Source organism: Equus quagga, unplaced genomic scaffold (assembly GCF_021613505.1).
Source record: "Equus quagga isolate Etosha38 unplaced genomic scaffold, UCLA_HA_Equagga_1.0 226_RagTag, whole genome shotgun sequence".
In the NCBI taxonomy this organism is placed as follows: domain Eukaryota; kingdom Metazoa; phylum Chordata; class Mammalia; order Perissodactyla; family Equidae; genus Equus; species Equus quagga.
The window spans coordinates 67,339-90,201 of record NW_025799809.1 but is presented as its reverse complement, the minus strand read 5'-3'; the positions used below and the strand labels follow the sequence as shown (position 1 = coordinate 90,201).

At 38.7% G+C, this 22,863-nt stretch overlaps 1 protein-coding gene across 1 annotated transcript in view; it reads right to left on the bottom strand.

The window, feature by feature from the left end:
* LOC124233784 (estrogen receptor beta-like) overlaps positions 1–22,863 on the bottom strand; it is a 73,363-nt gene that overhangs the window by 17,302 nt on the left and 33,198 nt on the right. The window contains exons 8-10 of the mRNA XM_046650987.1: positions 15,721–16,020; positions 12,758–12,896; positions 1,258–1,391 (exon numbers count right to left, since the gene is read on the bottom strand). Coding sequence (XP_046506943.1) covers positions 1,258–1,391; positions 12,758–12,896; positions 15,721–16,020 — 573 coding nt within the window. The remainder of the gene's footprint in view (positions 1–1,257; positions 1,392–12,757; positions 12,897–15,720; positions 16,021–22,863) is intronic.

Below are 22,863 nucleotides of genomic sequence, written 5' to 3'. Positions count from 1 at the left end.
TCAAGCCACACTGAGGCGGCATCCCACAAAGCAAAACTAGAAGGACCACAACTAGAATATACGACTACGTACTGGGGGGCTTTGGGGAGAAGAAGAGAAAAAAAGATTGGCAACAGATGTTAGCTCAGGGCCAATGTTAAGGAAAAAAAAAAAGAATGCCTACCTGTCCATGACACTCCCCCGCCGGAGCCTCTTCTAGGGCCACTCAGTGCCCCCGGGAGCAGCTCTCAACCCGCACTGTGCGCTGTAGTCTTCAGTGCTACATTTTACAACCTTGCCCGTCTCCCTCTGCTCTTCCACTGCCTGACTTGCAGCTCCTGGCTCACCCATGTTCTTTCATTCTTCCATGTCTGTCCTTCCATTTGCCCAGCTACTCATTCGATATTCAAACTTCATTCCCTTCTGCAACCACTCCCTCGTCTCTCCTTCTGTTTTCCCAAAGCACCCTGTACATCCTTTGTTACAGCACTGAGATCATTCTTTTTAATGAATTTTTCTCTCTCTCCCTCCCTACACTATGAGCTATTTGAGGGGAGTATGGTATCCTCAATGTCTTTACCCAATGAATGAATGAAATGAATGATTAAATGAATCTGTAAAAGCAAACCCAAAACAATAAATATAAATGCATGTCAACCACGTAAAAGGTCTCTATAAGCATTGAAAACAAGTTGAAAGTACAGTTATAAAATAAGTCAGTCATAGGGATGTGATAATATACAGCGTGGTGACTGTAGTTAATACTTACAGTATATTCGAAAGTTGCTAAGATAGTAGATCTTAAAATTTCTCATCACAAGAAAAAGAATTTTGTAACTATGCATGGTGATAGATGTTGACTAAACTTACTGTGGTGATCATTTCTTAATATACGTAAATATTAAATCATTATATGCTACATCTGAAACGAATATAATGTTATATGTCAGTTATATTTCAATAAAACAAATAAATTAAAATGTAAAAAAAGATAAAAAGGTAAACAGTAAACATTTTAAAGTTCATTTTTTTCTTTTCCAGCAAAGTGTCTTCAGCTACTTTTTAAATTACTACTAGTAATTCACCTCATGAATAATTTATATAAAAATTATCAAAGTTAACTACAGTTTAAATCCCTATAAAATGAAACAGAGAAGTGAAAAAGACAGCTGTTTTCCCATTTTCAAATAAAATAAGTTCAGTACTCCTTAGCCATGCCAGGTCTAGAAGCAGCGTCTCTCCCCCTACAGAACACGGCCCAGCTGTGTGGTTACTTACTGGAGTTGAGGAGGATCATGGCCTTGACACAGAGATACTCTTTGTGTTGGAGTTTTAACTCTCGAAACCTTGAAGTCGTTGCCAGGAGCATGTCAAAGATTTCCAGAATTCCTTCTACGCATTTTCCCTCTTCCCTACAAAAGTTCATTTGGAAATTTAAGGAACATACAGCTCCAGGCAACCATCAAAAGCAATAAGGAGTATTTTCCTTTTAATCTCAAATTTCATCTTGTACATCCTTTAACTATGTGGTCATGAGACCACACCCAACGATATGAAATTACTAGAATTATCTTCATATAAAGAGGACAGGGCATTTCCTATAAATCTCTAAAGCAAGCATTTGAATAAACACTATTTAAGCAAAAGTGTGCACTGGAACTACATTTTCCTTCTAACGGTTCACCAAATGTTTTCTTAAAGGAACGCCATTTCTGTTGATTATTTTAAATCTAAACCATTTTAGCCAACCAGCTCTAGATATGACACATATTACTAAAAGGGGATATGCCATGTTCCCCTCGGAAGAAACCTGAAGCGTTCATGAGGAAGACAATGTTACAGAAGCAAATATCCCACGAAGAAATAATCTTTCACACGCAGGGCTTAACTCTCACTTCCTAGTGGTCATTTAGAAACTAGTGAGGCAACTGAGAGACATTTAAATGCAATTTGAAAAAAGCTAATATGACATACAAAGAAATCACAATTAGAGAAGATGGATTAGAATCAGGAAAGGAAGGTAGAAATGCAGACGTGGAGATTTTTGACTTAACAAAGACTATTTTTAAGCAAATGGTTTAGACAAACTTTCAACCATATAATCAAAATTCTTTTGAGAACTCCTTATAGCAATTAATTTTTAAGTATACATTTGAAGTAAGTTACTTGAACTGTATCGAGAAAATACCAGCTTCTATTGACTCTGGTCAGACACACATTCTTTCACCTCACTGCTCCCAAAAAACTTCTCTTATCATCAGTCAGAGAGTTATTGAAAGCCCTTGACAAGGAGTTAGATGATTTTGCCATGAAACTTTCTAAAAGCCGCAGTGCACAGTGAAGGGAAGCTGTGGTGGCAGAAGGATTCTTTTTGAGTCTCCGTAGCAGCCTGGAGGGGATCTGAGATCTTCCAAGAACTGGCTGCTCCCCTCCTCTTTCCCCCAACCCCGAGCCAGGACATTTCCAGTGATGGTGGTGGTTGGTGGGAAGGCCTCTGTAGTATTCAAATGAACTGACCCCAGAGGCACCACCAATCATGGTGAAGCCTTCCCCATTCTGTGCTGTGCAAGGATGGTCACTAACCAGGATCCTGCATGCCACTGCATTTGCACCCCTGCAAACTCACCTACACAAAGCTACAAGCATGCAAACCCATAACTTCTGCAACCAGCTGAGGCTTGCTGAACGTGCACACGTTAAGAGATAAAACACCAGTGCCCCCTAGAAGTCACTCTTAGAGAAAGGCCACCTTGGAGACTCAGAGGTCTGGGCAAAAGATGCCAAAACCTGTCGGAAACCTACAACCGTCCCCATGCCCCATCCTCCCACCTCCCCTGCTCTGGCTTTCCCAGCAAGGATGACACCTGCCCTGCACGTAGCAGATGCACAAGATGTATTTGTTCACTGAGTGCCCCTCATGCCACATCATCAAATCCCTCTGCCTGGGGACAATTAATTACCGGAAGTTGTAATTGTTGGGCTTGAGGACACTTGATACCGAGAAAAACTGGTGTTAAAGTATCTCTGGGGGTAAAAACAAAAAATCCACCAGGTCCTGCATTGCTGGTTTAATAGTTTGGCCATTTACTCTTCTGAGAGGCTCAGTCAGAGGTGGGATCATGTACACTGGGTGCACACGTGCACACATGCATACGCACACACACACACACACACACCCCTCCCAAGTAGTATGATAAGGGGACTCATCTGAAATCAATTCTATTTTGCAGAAGTTGCCACCTGTGCCAAAGTACAGTTCCCTAAATATTGAAATTAGTGCCATTTCCTCATTTACATACATGCCATTTTTAATGCAAAATCATAGTTCAAAAGTGGAGAGAGAGTTTTCATTCTAGGGCATCTTAAGCCCTAATAAATGCTGTAACTCACAGTAATCAGAACATGCATACCTCGTGCAAAAAATGAATTTCTAAACAAAGTCTATAGAACTAGGTCTGATTGCTTGCTCTACCAGATGTGAGAGCCAATCATTTTCATTCAAGAGATCGCAAAGTTAGAACATTTTTATTCGCTTCACAGGCTGTAGAAACCAAATACTGTCACATGTCGCATAACGACATTTTGGTCAACAATGGACTGCATATACAATACTGGTCCCATAAGATTAGTGCCATATAGGCTAGGTGTGTAGTAGGCTATACTATCTAGGTTTGTGCAAGGGCACTCTATGATGTTTGCACAACAATGAAATCACCTAACGACGCATTTCTCAGAACATAGCCCTGTTGTTAAGCAACACATGACTGTACATTTCTAGAAAATAAATGGGAAATATAGGAGCAGTAAGGTGCAATACTCTAATGGAACAACAAAAGACCCCGAATAGCCAAAGGATTCCTGAGAAAAAAGAACAAAGCCGGAGGGATCACACTCCCCGATTTCAAATTATACTACAAAGCCATAGTAACCAAAACAGCATGGTACTGGCACAAAAACAGGCACACAGATCAATGGAACAAAATTGAGAGCCCAGAAGTAAACCCACACGTTTATGGACAGCTAATATTCGACAAGGAAGCCAAGAGCATACGATGGACAAAGGAGAGTCTCTTCAATAAATGGTGCTGGGAAAACTGGACAGCCACATGCAAAAGAATGAAAGTAGACCATTCCCTTACACCATGCACAAAAATCAACTCAAAATGGATTAAAGACTTGAATGTAAGACCCGAAACCATGAGACTTCTAGAAGAAAACATAGGCAGTGCGCTCTATGACATTGGTCTGAGCAGCATATTTTCAAGTCCCATGTCTGACCGGGCAAGGGAAACAAAAGAAAAAATGAACAAATGGGACTACATCAAACTAAAAAGTTTCTGCACAGCAAAGGAAACCATCAAGAAAATGAAAAGACAACCTAACAATTGGGAGAAGATATTTGCAAACCACATATCAGATAAGGGGTTAATATCCAAAATATCCAAAGAACACATACAGCTCAACAACAAAAAAACCAACAATCCAATTAGAAAATGGGCAAAAGCTCTGAACAGAGATTTCTCCAAAGAAGAAATACAGATGGCCAATAGGCATATGAAAAGATGCTCAACATCATTAGCTATCAGGGAAATGCAAATCAAAACTACAATGAGGTATCACCTCACTCCGGTCAGAATGGCTATAATTAACAAGACAGGAAACGACAAATGTTAGAGAGGGTGTGGAGAGAAGGGAACCCTTGTTCACTGCTGGTGGCAGTGCAAACTGGTGCAGCCACTATGGAAAGCAGTTTGGAGTATCCTCAGAAAATTAAGGATAGATCTACCATATGATCCAGCTATTCCACTGCTGGGTATTTATCCAAAGAACTTGAAAACACAAAGGCATAAAGATACTTACACCCCTATGTTCATTGCGGCATTATACACAATAGCCAAGACTTGGAAGCAAACTAGGTGCCCATCAAGGGACGAATGGATAAAGAAGATGTGGTATTTATACATGATGGACTACTACTCAGCCATAAGAAATGATGAAATCCAGCCATTTGTGACAACATGAATGGACCTAGGGTATTATGCTGAATGAAATAAGTCAGAGGGAGAAAGTCAAATACCATATGATCTCACTCATAAATAGAAGATAAAAACGACAAAAAAAAAAAACACATAGCATTGGAGATTGGACTGGTGGGGAAGGGGGGAGGGGAGAGGGTAAAAGGGGTGATTAGGGCCACATGTGAGGGGATGCACTATAATTAGTGTTCGGGTGGTGAACATGATGTAAGGTATCCAGAATTTGAAATATGATGTACATCCGAAAAAAATAAAAATTAAAAAATAAAAGGTACAATACTCCATAAATGACACCCTAATAAAGCTATGCTTTAAAATGAGTTATACCGAACAGAATAAGAAAAGACTTTAAAATAACAAATTAATGAGATGTATTTCATTTATTTTGCATCTATAGATTGACACTGAATTCCGAGGAAGGAATTAGGACTGGATTAAAAGATTTAAATTAAAGATAGAAGGTATATGATTTGAATGTTAAAATATTGAAACAATATATCAGTCAAACCAAGCTACTCATGGAAATTCACTTTTGCACACCATTTGTCCATAAACTAGTGCTAAGTAAAAATAAAAGTCGTTACATGTGGAATATCTTATTATTTGATAATCACTCCTTCATAAAAGGAAAATATTCTGTTTGATACCAAGGGCAAAGTGTTGAATGAGTGGGCCTTGCTTTAGGGTACATTATTTTGCACCTGCGTTAAGTATCTGCTGGCACAGACATGTGGCTACAAACCACAGTTTACCTCTGTGTGGGCGGCCGTCGGGGGGAGGGCTCAAGACTTCGCACATGAAAAGGCTTAAATATTGAACTCAGGTGAAAATTATCTGAATACAAAAGGGAAATGAAAATTTATAAGTGAAAATTCTGTGGATATCTTGAAGAAAATTCGATATAGAAATAACTAATGTGGGGGCCAGCCCCGTGGCCAACTGGTTAAGTTCGCGTGCTCCGCTGTGATGGCACAGGGTTTTGCTGGTTTGGATCCTGGGCACGGACATGGCACCGCTCGTCAGGCGACATTGAGGCAGCATCCCACATGCCACAACTAGAAGGACCTGCAACTAAGGTATACATCTATGTACCAGGGGGGATTTGGGGAGATAAAGCATACAAAAAAAAAAAAAAAAAAAAGATTGGCAACAATTGTTAGCTCAGGTGCCAATCTTTAGAGTAAAAAAAAAAAAAAAGATTGGCCACAGTTGTTAGCTCAGGTGCCAATCTTTAAAAAAAAGAAATAACTAATGTGAATGCAAACTCATACATTCACAATTATATGATTCCATGGAATTCCACAAACATCCACAACAGGTCCAAGCCCAGATCTAAAGTTCTCTGCCTTTTAATTAACATTTAACATTAGACAGTTTCCTGCTGATGCTAAGGACACAAAATGTCTTAGGAGAGATGATTTTTCAAGAAGCAGAAGCTCAGATTCTGTGGTAGAGCTTCATGTGAACTTGTGAATCTCGTGGTTACTAAGGGAAGAACCACCTTGTTAGAAATCAGCTAAGATAGCTGGACTTTCCTCTCTTCCTCCGTAGGTTCAAGTTTCCTCTCTGCAGAAGCCTCAACAAGAATAAAGGGACACTTACACCAATGGATAGATCATCCAAACAGAAGATCAATAAGGAAACACTGGCCTCAAAGGACACATTAGACCAGATGGACTTAGTAGGTATATATAGAACATTCCATCCAAAAACCACAGAATACACATTCTTTTCAAATGCACATGGAACATTCTCCAGGATTGACCACATATTAGGCCACAAAACAAGTCTCAATAAATTTAAGAAGATCAAAATAATACCATGCATCTTTTCTGACCACAAAGGTATGAAACTAGAAATCAACTACAGGAAGAAAACCAGAAAACCACAAAAATGTTGAGATTAAACAAAATGCTACTGAACAACGATTGGGTTAACAAAGAAACCAAAGGAGAAATAAAAAAATTCCTGGAGACAAATGAAAATGAAAATAAGACATGCCAAAATCTGTGGGATACAGCAAAAGCACTTCTAAGAGGGAAGTTTATAGCAATTCAGGCCTACCTCAACAAAGAAGAAAAATCCCAAATAAACAATCTAAAAGTGCATCTAAAGGTACTGGAAAAAGAAGAACAAACAAAGCCCAAAATCAGCAGAAGGAAGGAAATAATAAAAGTCAGAGCAGAAATACACGAAATAGAGACTAAAAAAATAGTAGAAAAAATTAATGAAACCAAGAGCTGGTTCTTTGAAAAGATAAACAAAATTGACAACCCTTAGTTAGACTCACCAAGAAAAAAGGAGAGAAGGGTCAAATAAATAAAATCAGAAATGAAAGAGGAGAGATTACGACAGACGCCTTAGAAATACAAAAGATAATAAGAGAATACTATGAAAAGCTATATGCCAACAAATTGGATAATCTAAAAGAAATGGATAAATTCTTAGAAACATACAACCTTGCAAAACTGGACCAAGAAGTAGAGAATTTGAATAGACGAATCACCAGTAAGGAGATCGAAACAGCAATCAAAAACCTCCCAAAAAATAAAAGTCCAGGACCAGATGGCTTCCCTGGTGAATTCTACCAAACATTCAAAGACTTAATACCTATCCTTCTCAAACTCTTCCAAAAAATTGAAGAGGAGGGGAGGCTTCCTAACTCCTTCTATGAAGCCAACATTATCCCGACACCAAAACCAGACAAGGACAACACAAAAAAAGAAAATTACAGGCCAATAGCACTGATGAACATCGATGCAAAAATCCTCAACAAAATACTAGCAAATCAAATACAACAATACATTAAAAAGATCATACATCATGATCAAGTGGGTTTCATTCCAGGGATGCAGGGATGGTTCAACACCTGCAAATCTATCAACGTGATACACCACATTAACAAAATGAAGGATAAAAATCACATGATCATCTCAATAGATGCAGAGAAAGTATTTGACAAGATACAGCATCCATTTATGATAAAAACTCTAAATAAAAGGGGTATAGAAGGAAAATACCTCAACATAATAAACGCCATATATGACAAACCCACAGCAAATATCATTCTCAATGGAGAAAACCTGAAAGCTATCCCTCTAAGAATAGGAACCAGACAAGGATGCCCACTGTCACCACTCTTATTTAACATAGTATTGCAAGTCCTAGCCAGAGAAATCAGGCAAGAATGAGAAATAAAAGGGATCCATGTTGGAAAAGAAGAAGTGAAACTGTCACTCTTTGCAGACGACATGATTTTATATATAGAAAACCCTAAAGAATCCACTAAAAAACTTTTAGAAACAATAGATGAATACAGTCAAGTCGCGGGATACAAAATCAACATACAAAAATCAGTTGCGTTTCTATACACTAACAGCAAAGTAGCAGAAAGAGAAATTAAGAATACAATCCCATTTACAATTGCAACAAAAAGAATAAAATACCCAGGAATAAACTTAACCAAAGAGGTGAAAGATCTGTACACTGAAAACTATAAAACATTGTTGAAAGAAATTGAAGACGACGCAAAGAAATGGAAAGATATTCCGTGCTCTCGGATTGGAAGAATTAACATCGTTAAAATGTCCATATTTCCAAAGCAATCTATAGATTCAACACAATCCCTATCAAAGTCCCAACAACATTTTTCACAGAAATAGAACAAAGAATCCTAAAATTTATATGGAACAACAAAAGACCCCGAATAACCAAAGGATTCCTGAGAAAAAAGAACAAAGCCGGAGGTATCATACTCCCTGATTTCAAAATATACTACAAAGCCATAGTAACCAAAACAGCATGGTACTGGCACAAAAACAGACACACAGATCAATGGAACAGAATCGAGAACCCAGAAACAAACCCACACATTTATGGACAGCTAATATTCGACAAGGGAGCCAAGAGAATACAACGGAGAAAGGAGAGTCTCTTCAATAAATGGCGTTGGGAGAACTGGACAGCCAGATGCAAAAGAATGAAAGTTGACCATTTTCTTACACCATACACAAAAATTAACTCAAAATGGATTAAAGACTTGAGTGTAAGACCCGAAATCATGAAACTTCTAGAAGAAAACATAAGCAGTACACTCTTTGATATCAGTCTTAGCAGCATATTTTCAAGTACCATGTCTGACCGAGAAAGGGAAAGAAAAGAAAAAATGAATAAATGGGACTACATCAAACTAAAGAGCTTCTGTACAGCAAAGGAAACCATCAATAAAATGAAAAGATAACCTAACAATTGGGAGAAGATATTTGTAAACCATATATCAGATAAGGGGTTAATATCCAAAATATACAAAGACCTCATACATCTCAACAACAAGAAAACCAACAACACAATTGAAAAATAGGCAAAAGATCTGAACAGAGATTTCTCCAAAGAAGATATGCAGATGGCTAATAGGCATATGAAAAGATGCTCAACATCATTAGCTATCAGGGAAATGCAAATCAAAACTACAATCACCTCACTCCCGTCATTTGGCTATAATTAACAAGACGGGAAATAAGTGTTGGAGAGGATGTGGAGAGAAGGGAACCCTCGCACACTGCTGGTGGGAGTGCAAACTGGTACAGCCACTATGGAAAGCAGTATGGAGTATCCTCAGAAAATTAAGGATAGATCTACCATATGATCCAGTGATCCCACTGCTGGGTATTTATCCAAAGAACTTGAAAATGTAAAGGCATAAAGATACATGCACCCCTATGTTCATTGTAGCATTATACACAATAGCCAAGACTTGGAAGCAACCTAGGTGCCCATCAAGGGACAAATGGATAAAGAAGATGTGATATATATACACAATGGAATACTACTCAGCCATGAGAAATGATGAAATCTGGCCATTTGTGACAACATGGATGGTCCTTGAGGGTATTGTGCCAAGTGAAATAACTCAGAGGGAGAAAGTTAAATATCATATGATCTCACTCAAAAGCAGAAGATAAAAACAATGACAAACAAACACATAGCAACGGAGATTTAGGATTGGTGGTTACCAGAGGGGAAGTGGGGGAGAGGGCAAAAGGGGTCATTAAGCTCACATGTGAGGGGATGGACTATAATTAGTTTTTGGATGGTGAACATGATGTAATCCACACAGAATTCGACATATATTACGATGTACATCTGAAAGCTATATATTGTTATAATCCAATATTACTGCAATTAAAAAAATAATTTAAAAAATCTTGATCCATAAAGAAAAAAAAGAATAAAGGGAAACAGAAATCATAGTCTCAGTCTCCACAAATGGGCTAATTTAGTTGTATTCGTTGCTCATATGGTCATACCAGCACTTGAAGGAACTCTGATAGGATGATCCACCAAAAGATAGTTATTTTCAAGTAGTGTGAAAATTATTTATTTACACTGCAAAAAGATTCAAAATAGAACTTCTTTATGGTGTACGATCCCTGACTTTTTGAATAAGTAATATTTTAAACATTTTTGAATAAGCAACTCCTCCAGAAACATACTCATTACATGAAAGTGTATTTACTTGTATAATAGATACACTAAGAAACTGAACTATCTTGGACTTGAAATTCTAGATGTCACAGAGTTCATGTGTTAAAAACAGTAGTAGCAACTGCAACAAAAAATATCCACCAATAAGCACTCCAAATAAATGCCTGCTCAATGCGAATGCATTTACAATTCTCAAGAACTCCTCTTCCATACTCAACCATAGAAACTAGATTTACATGTTGTAAAATATAGTGCTTTCAAATATTTATAAAGAGTAATGTGAGTCTATTAAAAATAGTTTGTAAAAAAAATGACTTCTTTCTTTTTTTCTTCTTCTGTTACTTAACCAAAAGGTAGGCCTAAAATTTACCCGGGATTTGTGTCAATTTATAGTAACTTATACACATACTTACAGGAGTTAAAGAATCCATACAAAGAGGGGAGTTAATTGTACCAAAAACTAAGAATGAAATAGTCACTGAAAATAAACACTAAATATGGCATTTAGTTAGAAATTAAGACAAAAAGTAAAATAATGCAATCCCAATGTCTGCAAATTTATTGGTTCATCAAGGGATGGAACTTCTTCCTAGCACTAACTTCTAGGAGAATTATATGTGTATATTTATGTGTGTGTGTGTGTGTGTGCATGTGAGAGAGAGGATGTACATATGTGGCTTTATTGAAACACCAAGTCAAATTCAATGAGTGAATGAATGAATGAATGAGACCGATGGCTTGACTGGGTGCCCAGTCTTTCAGGCCACCTTGAAACGTGGTAGCATGAGATGACAGCAGGAGTAGGCTTCTGAAGTGGGCAGAGAGTAGAATAGAGTTGTTCCAAGACAAAAGAAGAAAGTAGAAAGTTTGCCTTTTAGCCTCTTCCTATTCCCCCTTCCAGTTCTGTATGAGAGGCATGTACTGTTGTAGTAAAGAGTGTGGACTTCACAGCCAGCCCCCTAAGTCCAGGTCCACCACTTACTACTCTAACTATAGGCAAGTTACCTAATTTCCCGTTCCCATATCCGAAGGACAGGGATAATAATGGTGCTTACCCATAAAGGGCTGTTGTGAAGATGAAGTGAGTTAACACACATCAAGTGCTGAAGATGGTGCCTGGTACATACATGCCAATAAGTTAGCTATTTTGATCATTACTGAAGGGTCCTACCTGTCCTAGGCTTCCAGAACCTCCCTCTGTGGTTTACCACCTACGTTTGTTTCTGCTGGAGCCACATCCCATGCTCCAGCTCTTCCCAAGGGCTCTGCTCTCCACCAAAACACCTCCATTACAGAACAGAGCTCCTTGTCCATGTTAGCATCCATGACAACAGGCAGAACGAGTGCTAATCCTTTGGGGGTTTTCATGTCTGTAACATGTGCATAGGGAGATTCGGATCCTCTAAAGAGGTTATACCAAGAGCTGGAGGCAGATGCTTTCCGCTCATAGCACTAGGCACCCTTCTTCTCTGTGCACAGAATCAAACGCGACTGAGCGTTCCACACCAGAACTTTTTCGAAATAAGGTATGTGGAAATCAATTTCCATGGAGAGTTTCAAACTCCTTAAATCTAAACCAAGAAAGTGTTCGATTTTTCCTACTAAAAAGCTTGAGTGCTGTGTATTCCAGCTTTCCCTCCATAAACAGTTCACCTACGTCAATTAAAAATTGGTTCCTTTTCTGTGCCCTCGTTAAAAGAAAACGACATGCAACCAGGTTATGGCATCATCACTAACATTCCCCAATTCCCATTAACTTTCGTCTGATTTTAATAATCACTCCTTCCACCACTATTGCCAAAAATGCTATATGGTACATGCAATTAGAGTGAGTATGTCAAAATAAACTTAGCAGATTTGTAACAATTTTATTACCTGTCCAGATAGCTGGCGATGTAATTGATCCCTACAGGTGGAAAGAACAGCAGGACAACTTCACCCAAAAATGGAATTTTTAAGCAGAAAAATCTAAGTTGATACACCTGGTGGCCACATACCCTGCAGGACATAGACCCCTATAATGGCCTGGCCTGTGAATGCTGCCCCACTGAAGTAAGAGGAGTCACAGGACACCGAATCCTGGTCCCTGTGATCCCCTTCTCAGGTTCCTAAGCCAGTGAAGGAGCTCATGACCTTATCATCCTCTAATTGCCCCTTCAGGTGCGAGATTTTAACTGCAGCACCCAGGACCGTGTTCCCACTCACTCAGCGCCTCACTCAAACAACTCGGAGAAGAAACACAAAGCCCTTTTTCTTACCTGTCCAGAACGAGGTCTGGAGCAAAGATGAGCTTGCCGGGGTGGTCGATTGAGCGCCATATCAGGCCCACCATCAGCACCTCCAGCCAGCAGCTCTCCAAGAGCCGCACTTGGTCGAACAGGCTGAGCTCCACAAAGCCTGGGGAAAGCAAGAGGCCGTGAGACACCCCTGCCCTTTCCTCAGCTCCCTGTTTCTGTAGAGACAGAACAGCAAGTTTTAAAAAGCTAAGGAAACATAAACACGGGGAAACAATCTTACAAAGATGTGGTTAAATCCTGACCTAAGGAAGAAAATTTTGAACTTAAGGTGTGCACCTCACTATTTCCAGTCTTGGACTCCTTCTAGGACAAATACTTCATTTAGAATGTATAAAGGACCTGTTACCTGGGCTGGTACAGCTCCCCAGATAGATGCTGGGGAAGAACAGAAAGCTGGGACAGATCTTTCTTCCTTAGATCCTAATCACTCCTTGCACTGCTGAGAAAGATAACGCTAGGCTGCCGGCCAGAGGGGCTGCCTTGACTGGCCCAGTGCATGATTGGGGCGGGGAGGAGTGAGGGGATGTGGTAGGTGGGGTGGGGAGTGGAGGGCATGCAGAGAGAGCAGGGCCAGCCCCTGTAGAAAGTCAAGGCTTCAACCGAAAGTACTTCTCCAATTGCCTAAAATTTCCCATCCAGTGTTAGAGTCACTCTTCTGAGGAGGAGCGCTGTCTCCAGGCTCTTCTAACGGGAAAAGCGAATCTGACAACTGAAGCCGGTTCCCACAGCCTGATAGCCGAATAGCATGCATTGGTCAAGGAACTGGGAGGAAACAGGTAGTCTCTAGGGAGGTGAGTGCTTCAAAAGCAAAGCAGAGATCACTGGTGCTTCCTCCACAAGCCATGAGAAAAGCAGGAGGCAGCGTAATACAAAAACACTTGCCAAATGCACAGCTTCAGAGTGCAATGGACTCTGGGTAAAATCCCAGCTCAGCCTCTTCCTAGTTAGTTACTAATCTCCTTTTAAGTCTTTGTTTTCTTATAGGAAAAATAGGGGTAATAACGCCTACCTCTGAGAATTTCCTACAGGTAAGATCTCTCATCATCCTCATTTTACATATGAGGAAACTATGGCACAGAGACGCACGTGGTTCAAATCTTTGAACAATTAAAATGCAAATCTGCACAAAGGAGAATTTAATGGAGCAATGAATGGAAGGATGGATAAATCCTTTCCAAAGCCACATCCTACGCTCAGTTCACGTTCCTAAAATGTGCACATGTTCCAATCTCACCCATAGTTGTAGACAATAAGCTGACCCAAGGGAGAGCAAGCATTTTACACTTGTAGATATTCAACAAGATCAAGTCTAGGTGATATTTTAATAATTTTTTGGTTTGGACAATGACTATATCAGCTGACATAGGGGAAAAAAATCACCCCTCCAGATTATGCCTAAGTTTTCTGAAAAATTTTTAAAATACCAAGCTTAAAGAGGGACTAATGCAGCTTTAGTGTTCAGTTTTGTTACGGCACAGAGAAGCTGTGCAGATCTCAGCAGTAATCAATTTCACCACCACTCTCCAGGTGGGGTTCTGAAAAGTAGTGTTTGGAATACTTGGAGAGTGAAAGCCAGAGGGAAGTGCATCAGTATCGTCTCTTCTGGGAAAGAGCAGAGAAGATAAAACAATATAGTCCTGGCAAAGGTGGAGATGCTAGATTATCAAAACAGAACTGGAAACTAGAAAATCCTAAGGAAGCTCAGAACCCAACAAATGGCCCCAAGAGATCCTATGACCCTCGGTCTTGATTCCCACTGCTCTTTACTCCCAACTGCTCTTCACCCAGCTTCTCACCTCTCCCCATCTTCACAGTTTCCTTAAGGCAGTTGCTGCCCCCAGGCCTGGGGAATCGTCCCTAGCGGCTCAGAACCTGGAGAGAGACCTCACTTCTTAGATGCTGGGAAAGACGTGCATGGAGAAGCCCTTCCAGGGGGAGGACGAGTGCTGCCATTCTCTGTTAGAATCCCAGATTCCCTCTTTCACAGAAATACCAATTTAGACGGTAATTAGATGGTAATTTCAACACAATGCAATACTTCATGTTTATATTACAAACTGGCCTGGGGAAGTCACCACATCATAGGATGGAAAATGCTGGTTCCAAATAACCATCTTGAATAATCAAACCTATTTTCAACTTGGTGGCATTTTAGGTTTATTGATGATTGATGTCACTTCAGCTGCTAATTTTCTCTACTTGTCCAGATACATTCATTTATGTACCTACTACTGGTTCTTTCTCTATTGGAACAATATTTTACAAATTCATATTGAGCATCTGACAAACCTTCCACTTCCATACTGGTTATATTGCACTCCACCCCACCTTCACCTCACTATGCCCCTTCTTTCGAGGTAAGGAGTCCACAGCCAGGAAACAGGTCAATGTGAAGTCTAGATCCCTTCCTTTTAGACCATGTTTCAGGTCCCAGGGCCCTAGAATTTCCTGCCCAAATGCCCCAAGCCCATTTCCAGAGCCTGGGTGTGTCTCTTCCCCGGTCCATCCTCCCAGACCAGACATGAGAAGTGACCAAAGGCTATTGCCTGTAGGAGGTGTGACATGTAGGATGGAGCATGTGCAAGGCTGTGTGAGATGGATGTGTGGGTGGGAAAAGAAGAGAGCTGGGAACAGAAGGGGCGCAGCCATGCACAACTCTTCTTGTACTGCCATGTCTGGCACAGAACTCAGAGGAGTCCAAGAATTCTAAAATGGAACCTGGCCTTCCAGGACATGCTGCAGGTATATAGTGCGTCAAGATAGGAAGAAAGAATATATTTCATGTAAAGTTTATAAGTCAAGCTGCCAAACCGTTAAATATGGAGACATGGTTTATGGACCTCCATTTTGCACTCTTGCCCCGTAACTGTTAGGGACAGGCCTTTCTACAAACAAATGCAAAGCTAAGACCCAGAAAGCCCTACCCGGAATTTTCTTGGCCCAGCCGATCATGTGCACCAGCTCCATGTCGGCCAGCTTGGTCAGGGACATCATCATGGAGGACTCGGTGAAGGGCGTGCTGGGGCGGCTCACGAGCACGTTGGGCGGCTCCGCCTCGAGGAGCGTGAGCACCAGCTGCTCCGGGCTCAGGGTGCTCAGCAGCAGCTCCTTCACTCGGCTCACGTGTCCACAGCTTTTCTTGGCTTTGCTCAGGCAGTGCAGCTGCTCACTGGAATTTCTCTGCCTCCGCACTACGCGGTACCCACACCTTTCTCTCCGGGAGCCTAAGGCGGAGAGCAGATGATAACACAGGGCTTTCCCATCCTTCCCCGACCCAGCATTCAAGTTCCCCGAGTCGCCAGGGTAAAAACGAAGCAATGCTATCATTATAAGACCTGAGTCTAGTTTCAGAATGTCTTAGAACAGAAGCCTGACTTTTATCTTCTGGACCCTGGGGGCATATACCAATGACTATTACAGTTGTAACTGTATATGGCAAAACCAGTAACATGACTTGCTAGGGACAATAGCCCAAATGATCTGAAGGTCTCCATTTCAGGTCACCTATGGATACAAAATCCATTTCTCTTTTTAAGAGTGCTGACATACCTCAGTTTCCAAACCATGTAATTTGGAATTTTCTTCAGGCAGAAGATAGAGGAAAGTTAGGAAGTGAACATTGATATTTCCAAATAGTCATCAAATAATACACTTTTATAATGCATTCTTAAAATGTTTACATGCATGCATATGTATTACATAATATATTCTTTTTATATACTTACACAAATAAGTATGTTTCAAATAATAAATTAATTGAAAATATCTGGAAAATACAGAAGAGCACAAATTTTGGTATAAATTCTTTCAGGTTTTTTAATGCTTTTATATTTTTCCTAATATTATATACAAAATTAGGATTATAGTGTATATACTATTTTATAACCTGCCTTTTTATTAAAAATATGTCATTTTACAACAATTTTAAAATTTTTATAGCATTCTGTTCATGAGTATAGCCTCACTTATTTAAAGTGTCCCCAGTGGTTGGAAATCTAAGTTGGTTCTAATTTCTTTGCTAGTATACATATTACAATGAAATGCATCTTTGTACATGTATCTAATCACTTCCTTACAACAAATTCAGACATCCAATCCTGAACCAAGGCATATACACATTTAAAATTTTGATACATAGTAATAGATCAGCCTCCAAAAGTATTTTAAAATGTATACTCTAAACAATACTTTAAGGGCTATTTTCTCATAACACCAGGGGCATCAAAAATCATTTTTAATCTTTACTAATCTGACAGGTGACTAAACAATCTTTGTATTTTTTTAATTACTAGCAAGGTTGACTAATATGTTTTCCCTTTGTATTTCTTTTTCTTTTATATTGCCTGTTTGTTTCTTTCACCCCATTTCCCCCCTAATACCCTATAAAATCTCTTTATATAGTAACAATATATAACTTTTGTTATATGCAATATTTGTCTTGTTTGTTATATATCTCTTAACTTTGTTCACGGTGTCTTTTCTTGTAAGAAGATTTTAATACATAGTCAAATCTGTCTTTTGGGGTTGGCCCCGTTGCCGAGGGGTTAAGTTTGGCACTCTGCTGCGGCAGCCCAGGGTTTCACTGGTTCGGTTCCTGGGCACAGACATGGCACCACTCGTCAGGCCACACTGAGGCGGCGTCCCACATGCCACAACTAGAAGGACCCACAACTAAAATATACAACTATGTATGGGGGGATTTGGGCAGAAAAAGCAGAAAGAAAAAAAAAATCTGTCTTTTGCTTCACATCAAGATTACACAATATTCTCCTATATCTTCACTTTTTGAAGCACTTTTGTGGTTCAAATCTATTTGGAATTTTATGTTTGTATCATGTCATAAGGATATTTCATGTTATGTTTTTCCAAATGGATGTACAGTTTTCCCAATACCATTTACTGAATAAGCTTTTCCCATTGGAAAAAATATACAATATAACATAATAAATATAAATATATATTTATATATATACTATATATTATATAATATAAAATGCCTTGTCATTTAATAAAGAATTTATATAAAAGTAACTTCTTTCAGATTTTCTACTCTGTTTCAAACATCTATTTTTCTATTCCTGTGCTGGTACCAAAATGTTTCGGTTACCGTAGGTTTATGGACCACAACACAATGGGATAATGTCTTTAAGATGGGAGTCGGGGGAGAAAGTTTCAATTTATAATTATATTCCCAAACTATCATTCAAGAGTGAGGAAATTAAAGACATTTTCAGTTAAACAAAGATTGAGAAGATATATCATTCATAGCCCCTTTGAAATACTACTGTGTTCTTTGGGATGGAGAAGAATAAGCCTGAAGAAACAATGAAAGTCAAGAAGTAATGGTAAGAAAGTAAAATGGTAAATACGTGAGTAAATCCGAAAAGCATTGAATGAATAAAATAATAATAATTAATTTTTGGCGGTACAGAAACAAGGTGGAAACAAAATACCAGACAATAACATATAAGATGAAAGAAGAATAATTTTGTCTAGAGCTTTCTAAGATTCTTTGTTAGGGAAGAAAGATATCTATTAGAGAGAGGGGCTTGAATTCTCAAATTAATCCACGAATGCATGCTAAAAATAGAAATGTTGTCTAAAAGAATTGAAACAGAATGTATGACTTCCAAACTAGCAGAAGAGGAAAATGAAAACTTTCTGGTGATCAACTCCAAAAATGAAAAACATAGAAAATACACATATTTTTTAAAAGCACAAAATAAGATAATAGAAATGAATCCAAATGTCAGAGATCACAATAAACACAAACAGACTAAATTCATCAATTAAGAGCAACTCTGAGATCACACATATTTTTAAATCTAGACATAGACTGGTTGTCAGAGACACATCTAACACACAGAGAAACCGAAAGTAATGGGATAGGAAAAGATATAACAGCCAAAAATTAACAAAATAAATTGGAATTACTCTATCAATATCAAACAATATAAACTTTAAGGCAAAAATCATTATTAAGGCCTCATCAATAGATTATAAATGGAAGATAAATAATTCTAAACTCATATACATCAAAACAGCAAAACAACAAGAAAACACAGTATACAAATAACACCAAAAAGTGATTGAAAGAAAAAGGGCTACTGACAAATATACTATCATAATAGGATATTTTAACGTATCTCTCTCAGCAACTCACAGAGCAAACAGGTGCGGGAAAAGTCAGAATACAGAACATTTGAACTACACAATTAACAAGCTTGTGCTATAAAAACTCATAAAATTTGAAAACATGATCATACACTAGGTATTGAATAAAATTTTAACTAAAGCTGATATTGTATAGATAATATTTTCTGACCACAATAAAATAAAAAATACATCAATAATGAAAATATAACTTCCAGGGGCCGGCCTAGTGATGTAGTGGTTAAGTTTGCATTCAGTGGCCTGGGGTTCTCAGGTTCCAATCCTGGGCGTGGTCCTAGCACCGCTTGTCAAGCCATGATGTGGCAGCATCCCACATAAAGTACAGGAAGATGGGCACAGATGTTAGCTCAGTGAGAATCTTTCTCAAGCAAAAAGAGGAGGACTGGCAACAGTTGTTAGCTCAGGGCCAATCTTCCTCACAGAAAAAAAAAAAATATATATATATATATAAAACACCCAAACCCCTATAAATTTGAGCACAAAAATATTTCTAAATATCCATTGGTTAAAGACAAAGGTGTAAAATGGAAATTAAGAAAGACATGTTGTAAGTCAGGATGTCATTAGCATGGGTATAACTTTTATATTAATTTTCTCTAAAAGTTAAAATCAGCAAAATGCCTAGTTTCGATACTCCCACCATTATGTTTTTTCACTAAATTCAATTGTCTGCTCAAAATGGATTAAAGACTTGAATGTAAGACCTGAAACTATGAAACTTCTAGAAGAAAAACATAGGCAGTACGCTCTTCAACATCGGTCTTAGCAGCATATTTTCAAGTCCCATGTCTGACCGGGCAAGGGAAACAATAGAAAAAATAAACAAATGAGACTACATCAAACTCAAAAGCTTCTGCACAGCCAAGGAAACCATCAACAAAATGAAAAGACAACCTAACAATTGGGAGAGGATATTTGCAAACCATATATCTGATAAGGGGTTAATATCCAAAGTATATAAAGAACTCATATGTCTCAACAACAAAAAACTAACAACCCAGTTAAAGAATGGGCAAAAGATCCGAACAGATATTTCACCAAAGAAGATATACAGATGACCAACAGGCACATGAAAAGATGTTCAATGTCACTAATTATCCAGGGAAATGCAAATCAAAACTACAATGAAATATCACCTCACTCCAGCCAGAATGGCTATAATTAATAAGACAGGAAATAACAAGTGTCAGAGAGGATGTGGAGAGAAGGGAACTCTCTTACACTGCTGGTGGGAGTGCAAATTGGTGCAGCCACTATGGAAAACAGATGGAGATTTCTCAAAAAATTAAGAATAGAACTACCATACGATCCAGTTATTTCATTGCTGGGTATTTATCCAAAGAACATGAAAACACAAATGTGTAAAGATATATGCACCCCTATGTTCACTGCAGCATTATTTATAATAGCCAAGACTAGCAAGCAACCCACGTGCTTATTAGGGACAAATGGAGAAAGAAGATGCAGTATATATACACAATGGAATACTACTCAGCCATAAAAAAGGATGAAATCTGGCCATTTGTGACAACATGAATGGACCTATGAGAGCATTATGAGAGCATATAAGTCAGAGGGAGAAAGTAAAATACCATATGATCTCACTCATAAATAGAAGACAAAAACAATAACAAACACATAGAGACAGAGATTGGATTGGTGGTTACCAGAGGGGAAGGATGGAGGAAGGAAGGTGAAAGGAGTGATAGGGCACATGTGTATGGTGATGGATTGTAATTAGTCTTTGGGTGGTGAGCATGATGTAATCTACACAGAAATCAAAATATAATGATGTACACCTGAAATTTATATAATGTTATAAACCAATGTTACCACACACACACAAAAATTCAATTGTCAGCATTTTTAAAAGGAAACATTAGTTAGGAGGAATGAGCAAATTTAAATTATTTGCTCCCTAGAAAATTTATCTCAATCTCACCTTATCCTTGGCTAATTGCTGTAGAAGGAAGGTTTCTATCCATCCAGGGATAACTGAATCAAAATTTTTACTAAAAGAAGTAAAAGCCTACAATATAATTCATTTTATTAGTAATCAGAGTGTTATAGATGCTATATAAGATCGATTATGCCCCCAAAATAAAATGGAAAAAAATGTATGGTTTAAGAAAGAACCTTTCTGATCATACATTTCTCTTTTGTAGAGTGTATGAAGATAAGGAGTCTACAAAATAGGTTTATACACAAAGTGAAAAGTTTTGAATCACATTCAAATTTATTTAACCAACTTTCACTGACAAAATCTTGTGTTAGGCCCTGCACTGATTTCTGGGGATTCTAGGATCAATAAAATAAAACCCTTGACAAGGAACTCACATTTTTCTACTAAGGACATTTCTAGCGTCGTGGCTTTGGCACTGTGATCCAGGCTGAGTCGTAAGTCACTCAGTGTGCCTCTGAGCGAGCTTAATGGGACTCTACCAAACAGGAGTGCTCCATATTAGAAAGAGTCCCAGCAAAAAGATGATGATGATGACAACAACGATAATGGTAACTGATAATAATGGCAGCTAACATCTTCCAGAAGCTTCTATGTGTCAGACATTGTGTATTGTACATAGATTATCCCATTCTGACAAAAGCCCCAGAGGGCAGGTACTATTACTATTTCCAAGGTACAGATGACGAACCCAGCACGAGAGAGCTAATAACTTTCCCAAGACAGAAAAGCTAGCAAATAACAGAAGCAGATCTAAACCCCATCAGTAGGCTGCATCCAGAGCTGGAGCTCTTATATCACCTCCCTATCAAATCCCTTTCATGTGTATACACAGCAGGTGAATAAAGAGATGGCATCTGAGAGACAGGGATATGACCAACTATATGGCTATGCAGATTGTTTTCCTGGTTATTTACATTTCAGTGTATCCTTATGATGAAGCTGTATCCCTGAAGTTAGTCTGGGTGGGTATTTTCCTGCCATTTAAATGATCATATTAATACCTCAGTAGAAAAGACATGATCGGAAATGCTGAAGAAAAAGGTGATAACCGAAGAACCATGATTTCTGAATAAAGGCGGACGTTAAATGGTGCAGGAAGATCCAGAATGCAGGTAGAACCCATAATCCTCCGAGACTGGACAGAAGGAAGACTGTGGGGAGAGTTTGGGGAGGGCAGATGAGAAGAGTGCTAGGCAAGGAGGGAGGCATGGTTAAGAAAATTCACTTCTAATGGTCTTTCTCCGTGGTCAGCAAAGGGCTAAACATCCAACTGTTTGCATATCAACCTATCTCGTTTCTTCTGTAATCTCCAAAAATGATAAAATGTTTTTTCTTAGCCCTACCCAGTAACTTTTTGACCAAATTCAATTACCTTTTCTCTCATTCCCTTTTCCATGAAAGATTTTTTTAACTACCTCTCTGTACTCTACCTCATGAGTCTGTATTGTATCAAAACTCGTAACTTATATGAGGTTTTCAATAAGGGGGAGAGAAAGTAAGGAAAATTAAAATTTAGTGCCAGACACTGTGCTAGGTCTTTATATATTTTCATACGTATTGCTCACAAATCTCAATGAAGCAGATATCTCCATTTTGGAGGAAAGAAAACCGAGTGCCAGAAAGGTTGTGTTGTTTGAGCATAGTCACAGTTAGCATGAAGTGATGAGACAAAACATGAGCTTCTGTCTATGGGAAACTTGCCCTCGTTCTTCCCGCCGCATACACTGCCCCCTACAGGCGGAGCGTACATCTGCAGCTGCCCTTGTCCTGAACCACGAGCGCTACAGCTGTCCAACATCCTAGTACGTTCAATGAAAGCATTCCTAACCTAAGACTAAATTGAAAATCGTTTTTTAAAAAAATACACACTCACCTAAAAATATTGTTTAAATTAAAACATGAGACATTTATTTGCAATCCTTTGTCAGAG